Genomic DNA, 9631 nt, shown 5'->3' on the forward strand with positions numbered 1-9631 from the left:
CTCTGTTCCCTTTACCATGCTCTGGTCCCTTTACCATGCTCCGGTCCCTCTGGTCCCTTTACCATGCTCTGTCCCTCTGGCCCCTTTACCATGCTCTGGTCTCTCTGGTCCCTTACCTTGCTCTGGTCCCTTTACCATGCTCTGGTCCCTCTGGTCCCTTTACCATGCTCTGGTCCCTTTACCATGCTCTGGTCCCTCTGGTCCCTTTACCATGCTCTGGTCCCTTTACCATGCTCTGGTCCCTTTACCATGCTCTGGGTCCCTCTGGTCCCTTTACCATGCTCTGGTCCCTTTACCATGCTCTGGTCCCTTTACCTTGCTCTGGTCCCTTTACCATGCTCTGGTCCCTCTGGTCCCTTTACCATGCTCTGGTCCCTCTGGTCCCTTTACCATGCTCTGGTCCCTTTACCATGCTCTGGTCCCTCTGGTCCCTTTACTATGCTCTGGTCCCTTTACCATGCTCTGGTCCCTCTGGTCCCTTTACCATGCTCTGGTCCCTTTACCATGCTCTGGTCCCTTTACCATGCTCTGGTCCCTTTTCCATGCTCTGGTCCCTTTACCATGCTCTGGTCCCTCTGGTCCCTTTACCATGCTCTGGTCCCTTTACCATGCTCTGGTCCCTCTGGTCCCTTTACCATGCTCTGGTCCCTTTACCATGCTCTGGTCCCTCTGGTCCCTTTACCATGCTCTGGTCCCTTTACCATGCTCTGGTCCCTTAACCATGTTCTGGTCCCTTTACCATGCCCTGGTCCCTTTACCATGCTCTGGTCCCTCTGGTCCCTTTACTATGCTCTGGTCCCTTTACCATGCTCTGGTCCCTCTGGTCCCTTTACCATGCTCTGGTCCCTTTACCATGCTCTGGTCCCTTTACCATGCTCTGGTCACTTTACCATGCTCTGGTCCCTTTACCATGCTCTGGCCCCTTTACCATGCTCTGGCCCCTTTACCATGCTCTGGTCCCTCCGGTCCCTTTACCATGCTCTGGCCCCTTTACCATGCTCTGGTCCCTTTACCATGCTCTGGTCCCTTTACGATGCTCCGGTCCCTTTACCATGCTCTGGTCCCTTTACCATGCTCCGGTCCCTCTGGTCCCTTTACCATGCTCTGGTCCCTTTACCATGCTCCGGTCCCTCTGGTCCCTTTACCATGCTCCGGTCCCTCTGGTCCCTTTACCATGCTCTGGTCCCTTTACCATGCTCTGGTCCCTCTGGTCCCTTTACTATGCTCTGGTCCCTTTACCATGCTCTGGTCCCTCTGGTCCCTTTACTATGCTCTGGTCCCTGTATTTACCAATACAGTAAGTTAGTGCTGAAATTGTCCCTTTACAACACAGTAATTTAGTGGTGATTTTGTCCCTTTTACAATACAGTCATTTAGCACAAGTTTTTTTAATCCTGAAATATGTATAGCATTTTTATTCAAGTGTATTCATTAACAAACTAAACAACATCCACATGATACAAACATGGTCCAGTAACAGTCTGACAAACTAAACAACATCCACATGATATAACAGTCTGACAAACTAAACAACATCCACATGATACAAACATGGCCCAGTAAACAGTCTGACAAACTAAACATTGTACATTACTGTACTGAAAACGGATTCCAGAGTCTTAACTAATCAGTTTGTCAATCAACTTGGTGTCCAATCACTGACACGCTATATATATATAGACTACTGCTGTAGTATTCAACTCTAACCCAGGTTAAATAAAGGTTAAATAAAAATAAATACAAATGAGTCCGGCTGGATTTCTGTTCAACCTGATAATTAACCCACGTTGTTGTGATAGGTCTAAATCGGTCCCTGATTGAAATGGAAACAAAGTAGTGGGACTGGATTTGCCAAGATGTCTCTTTCTACCTTCCTGCTTTACAGCCTGGATGCAGCCTCCAAACATTTAATGCCCCCGTGTCCCTATCTACCTTCCTGCTATACTATAACGTTCATAATGCCCCCGTGTCTCTTCCTGCTATACTATAACGTTTCATAATGCCCCCGTGTCTCTATCTACCTTCCTGCTATACTATAACGTTTCATAATGCCCCCGTGTCTCTATCGACCTTCCTGCTATACTATAACGTTTCATAATGCCCCCGTGTCTCTTCCTGCTATACTATAACGTTTCATAATGCCCCCGTGTCTCTTCCTGCTATACTATAACGTTTCATAATGCCCCCGTGTCTCTTCCTGCTATACTATAACGTTTCATAATGTCCCCGTGTCTCTATCTACCTTCCTGCTATACTATAACGTTTCATAATGCCCCCGTGTCTCTATCTACCTTCCTGCTATACTATAACGTTTCATAATGCCCCCGTGTCTCTTCCTGCTATACTATAACGTTTCATAATGCCCCCGTGTCTCTATCTACCTTCCTGCTATACTATAACGTTTCATAATGCCCCCGTGTCTCTATCGACCTTCCTGCTATACTATAACGTTTCATAATGCCCCCGTGTCTCTTCCTGCTATACTATAACGTTTCATAATGCCCCCGTGTCTCTTCCTGCTATACTATAGAGCATGATCTTCTAGAGCATCAACAGCCTGTCTTCCCTCCTCTCTCCTGATCTTCTAGAGCATCAACAGCCTGTCTTCCCTCCTCTCTCTCCTGGTCTTCTAGAGCATCAACAGCCTGTCTTCCTCCTCTCTCTCCTGGTCTTCTAGAGCATCAACAGCCTGTCTTCCCTCCTCTCTCTCCTGGTCTACTAGAGCATCAACAGCCTGTCTTCCCTCCTCTCTCCTGATCTTCTAGAGCATCAACATCCTGTCTTCCCTCCTCTCTCTCCTGGTCTTCTAGAGCATAAACAGCCTGTCTTCCTCCTCCTCTCTCCTGGTCTTCTAGAGCGTCAACAGCCTGTCTTCCCTCCTCTCTCTCCTGGTCTTCTAGAGCATCAACAGCCTGTCTTTCCTCCTCTCTCTCCTGATCTTCTAGAGCATCAACAGCCTGTCTTCCCTCCTCTCTCTCCTGATCTTCTAGAGCATCAACAGCCTGTCTTCCCTCCTCTCTCTCCTGATCTTCTAGAGCATCAACAGCCTGTCTTTCCTCCTCTCTCTTCTGATCTTCTAGAGCATCAACAGCCTGTCTTCCCTCCTCTCTCTCCTGATCTTCTAGAGCATCAACAGCCTGTCTTCCCTCCTCTCTCTCCTGGTCTTCTAGAGCATCAACAGCCTGTCTTCCCTCCTCTCTCTCCTGATCTTCTAGAGCATCAACAGCCTGTCTTCCCTCCTCTCTCTCCTGGTCTTCTAGAGCATCAACAGCCTGTCTTCCTCCTCTCTCCGTCTCTGATCCAGGACCCAGTAAAGGTTGCATCTCTATCATTTCAACTCTGTTACTCCCAGACTCATCTGTTGAAATAAAATATAGAAAGGATGATTCAGAAGGAAACAACAACATTCACACAGAATAACCTGATCAGTAATTACACATTAGACTCATAAAGCCTGAGGTCTTCTCTCCCTGAGGACAACAACATTAATAACCTGACCAGTAATTACACATTAGACTCATAAAGCCTGAGGTCTTATATATAATAATTTAAATCATTCTGTGTGGCAAACAACATATTTCTTGGGTGGGTGACATCAACTGGTAATATTTTCCTATCTCGGAGAGTTGTTGATATGTGACATTACTGTATGTTACAGGAATGTGGGACGGAGAGACACACAGAGACAGGCAGACAGGCAGACAGGCAGAGACGGACGGACGGACGGACGGATGGAAACAGGCATTTGACATGCTAGTAATCCAGCAGACTCTCTTATCCAGAGCGATTTACAGCAGTGAGTGCATAGATTTTAATACATTTTTCGTACTGGTCCCCCGGGGGAATGGGGACCCACAACCCTGGCCATGCTCCAACTGAGCTACACAGGACAGACAGACAGGCAGGCAGGCAGGCAGGCAGGCAGGCAGAGACAGATAGACAGGCAGTAAGGAAGGAAGGCAGGCAGGCAGGAAGGAAGACAGGCAGGCAGGCAGTAAGGAAGACAGGCAGGCAGGCAGGCAGTAAGGAAGACAGGCAGGCAGTAAGGAAGACAGGCAGGCAGACAGACAGGCAGGCAGTAAGGAAGACAGGCAGGCAGTAAGGAAGACAGGCAGATACTTACCAGGTGGATCATCATCAACAACATCTGTTTTTGGATATATATCTAAAAGACCAGAGTAAATTAGAGAATACCAAGATCTCCAACTAAATCTGTTTCCTCTCTAAATTAATAACACCTTGGATTGACACAGTGAATATAATGTTAATAATGAATGGATTTATCTCACATCGGCTCAAACCTGGTTTTAGCTGCTCAACTAGTAAAGATGGTAGTTTGTAGAAACGTTGAACTGAATTTGAAAACTATAACATAAAAACAATATTTTTTTTCTCCAGTGATACTGTATCCAACATAGGTAGACAGGTGCTTACCCAGCTCTTCACCCAGTAGGTTTATGACTCGATCAGGTTCTTCTTTCAGTATGTCTAGGACTAAATCAGGTTCTTCTTTCATCAGACTCTTGTAAAAAGCTGATTTCACCTTTTCCCCGCCTGAATCTACGGTCGTGAACAGAACCCTCATCTTCTCCACGTTGGTCCCAGCAGCACAGATATCAGAGTAATCCTGTTGTTGGATCATGGGCCTCAGAGCGTCTGCTAATGGCATCACCTTGGTAACATTGTCAACGAGCTTCGGCCTGCGCGCATCCAAAAACCCGACCACTGGTTAGAAAAGAGAAGAATATATTACATTTAGACCGAAACAAGGAGATTACGTCAGATTATATCTCTGTATTTTCAGAAAAAAATTCTCCACTCCTTTTCCCCAAGTCCAAGTGTTGCTACATACGGTGTATCATTTTAATATAAAATAAAAGATTAACTCTGCAGGAATTAATATTAAGGTTATACAACCATAGTTCATATTATATGAGAGGTTATAGACCTACAGATCATATTATATGAGAGGTTATAGACCTACAGATCATATTATATGAGAGGTTATAGACCTACAGATCATATTATATGAGGCTATATGAGAGGTTATAGACCTACAGGTCATATTATATGAGGCTATATGAGAGGTTATAGACCTACAGATCATATTATATGAGGCTATATGAGAGGTTATAGACCTACAGGTCATATTATATGAGGCTATATGAGAGGTTATAGACCTACAGATCATATTATATGAGGCTATATGAGAGGTTATAGACCTACAGATCATATTATATGAGGCTATATGAGAGGTTATAGACCTACAGATCATATTATATGAGAGGTTATAGACCTACAGATCATATTATATGAGGCTATATGAGAGGTTATAGACCTACAGATCATATTATATGAGAGGTTATAGACCTACAGATCATATTATATGAGAGGTTATAGACCTACAGATCATATTATATGAGGCTATATGAGAGGTTATAGACCTACAGATCATATTATATGAGAGGTTATAGACCTACAGATCATATTATATGAGGCTATATGAGAGGTTATAGACCTACAGATCATATTATATGAGAGGTTATAGACCTACAGGTCATATTATATGAGGCTATATGAGAGGTTATAGACCTACAGGTCATATTATATGAGAGGTTATAGACCTACAGATCATATTATATGAGGCTATATGAGAGGTTATAGACCTACAGATCATATTATATGAGGCTATATGAGAGGTTATAGACCTACAGATCATATTATATGAGAGGTTATAGACCTACAGATCATATTATATGAGGCTATATGAGAGGTTATAGACCTACAGATCATATTATATGAGAGGTTATAGACCTACAGATCATATTATATGAGAGGTTATAGACCTACAGATCATATTATATGAGGCTATATGAGAGGTTATAGACCTACAGATCATATTATATGAGAGGTTATAGACCTACAGATCATATTATATGAGGCTATATGAGAGGTTATAGACCTACAGATCATATTATATGAGAGGTTATAGACCTACAGGTCATATTATATGAGGCTATATGAGAGGTTATAGACCTACAGGTCATATTATATGAGAGGTTATAGACCTACAGATCATATTATATGAGGCTATATGAGAGGTTATAGACCTACAGATCATATTATATGAGGCTATATGAGAGGTTATAGACCTACAGATCATATTATATGAGGCTATATGAGAGGTTATAGACCTACAGATCATATTATATGAGGTTATATGAGAGGTTATAGACCTACAGGTCATATTATATGAGGCTATATGAGAGGTTATAGACCTACAGGTCATATTATATGAGGCTATATGAGAGGTTATAGACCTACAGATCATATTATATGAGGCTATATGAGAGGTTATAGACCTACAGGTCATATTATATGAGAGGTTATAGACCTACAGATCATATTATATGAGAGGTTATAGATCTACAGATCATATTATATGAGAGGTTATAGACCTACAGATCATATTATATGAGGCTATATGAGAGGTTATAGACCTACAGATCATATTATATGAGGCTATATGAGAGGTTATAGACCTACAGATCATATTATATGAGAGGTTATAGACCTACAGATCATATTATATGAGAGGTTATAGACCTACAGGTCATATTATATGAGGCTATATGAGAGGTTATAGACCTACAGATCATATTATATGAGAGGTTATAGACCTACAGATCATATTATATGAGGCTATATGAGAGGTTATAGACCTACAGATCATATTATATGAGAGGTTATAGACCTACAGATCATATTATATGAGGCTATATGAGAGGTTATAGACCTACAGATCATATTATATGAGAGGTTATAGACCTACAGATCATATTATATGAGGCTATATGAGAGGCTATAGACCTACAGATCATATTATATGAGAGGTTATAGACCTACAGATCATATTATATGAGAGGTTATAGACCTACAGATCATATTATATGAGAGGTTATAGACCTACAGATCATATTATATGAGGCTATATGAGAGGTTATAGACCTACAGGTCATATTATATGAGGCTATATGAGAGGTTATAGACCTACAGGTCATATTATATGAGAGGTTATAGACCTACAGATCATATTATATGAGAGGTTATAGACCTACAGATCATATTATATGAGGCTATATGAGAGGTTATAGACCTACAGGTCATATTATATGAGAGGTTATAGACCTACAGATCATATTATATGAGGCTATATGAGAGGTTATAGACCTACAGATCATATTATATGAGGCTATATGAGAGGTTATAGACCTACAGATCATATTATATGAGAGGTTATAGACCTACAGATCATATTATATGAGAGGTTATAGACCTACAGGTCATATTATATGAGGCTATATGAGAGGTTATAGACCTACAGGTCATATTATATGAGAGGTTATAGACCTACAGATCATATTATATGAGAGGTTATAGACCTACAGGTCATATTATATGAGGCTATATGAGAGGTTATAGACCTACAGATCATATTATATGAGAGGTTATAGACCTACAGGTCATATTATATGAGGCTATATGAGAGGTTATAGACCTACAGATCATATTATATGAGAGGTTATAGACCTACAGATCATATTATATGAGAGGTTATAGATCTACAGATCATATTATATGAGAGGTTATAGACCTACAGATCATATTATATGAGGCTATATGAGAGGTTATAGACCTACAGATCATATTATATGAGAGGTTATAGACCTACAGATCATATTATATGAGGCTATATGAGAGGCTATAGACCTACAGATCATATTATATGAGAGGTTATAGACCTACAGATCATATTATATGAGAGGTTATAGACCTACAGATCATATTATATGAGAGGTTATAGACCTACAGATCATATTATATGAGGCTATATGAGAGGTTATAGACCTACAGGTCATATTATATGAGGCTATATGAGAGGTTATAGACCTACAGGTCATATTATATGAGAGGTTATAGACCTACAGATCATATTATATGAGAGGTTATAGACCTACAGATCATATTATATGAGGCTATATGAGAGGTTATAGACCTACAGGTCATATTATATGAGAGGTTATAGACCTACAGATCATATTATATGAGGCTATATGAGAGGTTATAGACCTACAGATCATATTATATGAGGCTATATGAGAGGTTATAGACCTACAGATCATATTATATGAGAGGTTATAGACCTACAGATCATATTATATGAGAGGTTATAGACCTACAGGTCATATTATATGAGGCTATATGAGAGGTTATAGACCTACAGGTCATATTATATGAGAGGTTATAGACCTACAGATCATATTATATGAGAGGTTATAGACCTACAGGTCATATTATATGAGGCTATATGAGAGGTTATAGACCTACAGATCATATTATATGAGAGGTTATAGACCTACAGGTCATATTATATGAGGCTATATGAGAGGTTATAGACCTACAGATCATATTATATGAGAGGTTATAGACCTACAGATCATATTATATGAGGCTATATGAGAGGTTATAGACCTACAGGTCATATTATATGAGAGGTTATAGACCTACAGGTCATATTATATGAGGCTATATGAGAGGTTATAGACCTACAGATCATATTATATGAGAGGTTATAGACCTACAGATCATATTATATGAGGCTATATGAGAGGTTATAGACCTACAGATCATATTATATGAGGCTATATGAGAGGTTATAGACCTACAGGTCATATTATATGAGGCTATATGAGAGGTTATAGACCTACAGATCATATTATATGAGAGGTTATAGACCTACAGGTCATATTATATGAGGCTATATGAGAGGTTATAGACCTACAGATCATATTATATGAGGCTATATGAGAGGTTATAGACCTACAGGTCATATTATATGAGAGGTTATAGACCTACAGATCATATTATATGAGAGGTTATAGACCTACAGATCATTATATGAGAGGTTATAGACCTACAGGTCATATTATATGAGGCTATATGAGAGGTTATAGACCTACAGATCATATTATATGAGAGGTTATAGACCTACAGGTCATATTATATGAGAGGTTATAGACCTACAGATCATATTATATGAGGCTATATGAGAGGTTATAGACCTACAGATCATATTATATGAGGCTATATGAGAGGTTATAGACCTACAGGTCATATTATATGAGGCTATATGAGAGGTTATAGACCTACAGGTCATATTATATGAGAGGTTATAGACCTACAGATCATATTATATGAGGCTATATGAGAGGTTATAGACCAACAGATCATATTATATGAGAGGTTATAGACCTACAGATCATATTATATGAGGCTATATGAGAGGTTATAGACCTACAGGTCATATTATATGAGAGGTTATAGACCTACAGATCATATTATATGAGAGGTTATAGACCTACAGGTCATATTATATGAGGCTATATGAGAGGTTATAGACCTACAGATCATATTATATGAGAGGTTATAGACCTACAGGTCATATTATATGAGAGGTTATAGACCTACAGGTCATATTATATGAGGCTATATGAGAGGTTATAGACCTACAGGTCATATTATATGAGAGGTTATAGACCTACAGATCATATTATATGAGAGGTTATAGACC

General features: G+C 40.0%; 1 protein-coding gene across 5 annotated transcripts in view; it reads right to left on the reverse strand.

Annotated features, from left to right (window-relative positions):
- Positions 1 to 1405: 1405 nt before the first annotated feature.
- The window catches only part of LOC109887236 (eukaryotic translation initiation factor 3 subunit A), a 36830-nt gene continuing 28604 nt past the window's right edge, over positions 1406 to 9631 (reverse strand). For 2 of the 5 annotated variants that reach the window (XM_031811594.1, XM_031811593.1), the window contains 3 exons: positions 4435 to 4725; positions 4124 to 4165; positions 2064 to 3358 (listed from right to left, as the gene is read on the reverse strand). In XM_031811594.1, the coding sequence (XP_031667454.1) occupies positions 2727 to 3358; positions 4124 to 4165; positions 4435 to 4725 (965 nt within the window). In that variant the 3' untranslated portion in view covers positions 2064 to 2726. Of the gene's footprint in view, positions 1933 to 1980; positions 2014 to 2063; positions 3359 to 4123; positions 4166 to 4434; positions 4726 to 9631 lie in introns of those variants that run through there. The other 3 variants (XR_004206580.1, XR_004206581.1, XR_004206582.1) reach the window with 3 other exon arrangements.

Source organism: Oncorhynchus kisutch, unplaced genomic scaffold (assembly GCF_002021735.2).
Source record: "Oncorhynchus kisutch isolate 150728-3 unplaced genomic scaffold, Okis_V2 Okis01b-Okis20b_hom, whole genome shotgun sequence".
Classification (NCBI taxonomy): Eukaryota; Metazoa; Chordata; class Actinopteri; order Salmoniformes; family Salmonidae; genus Oncorhynchus; species Oncorhynchus kisutch.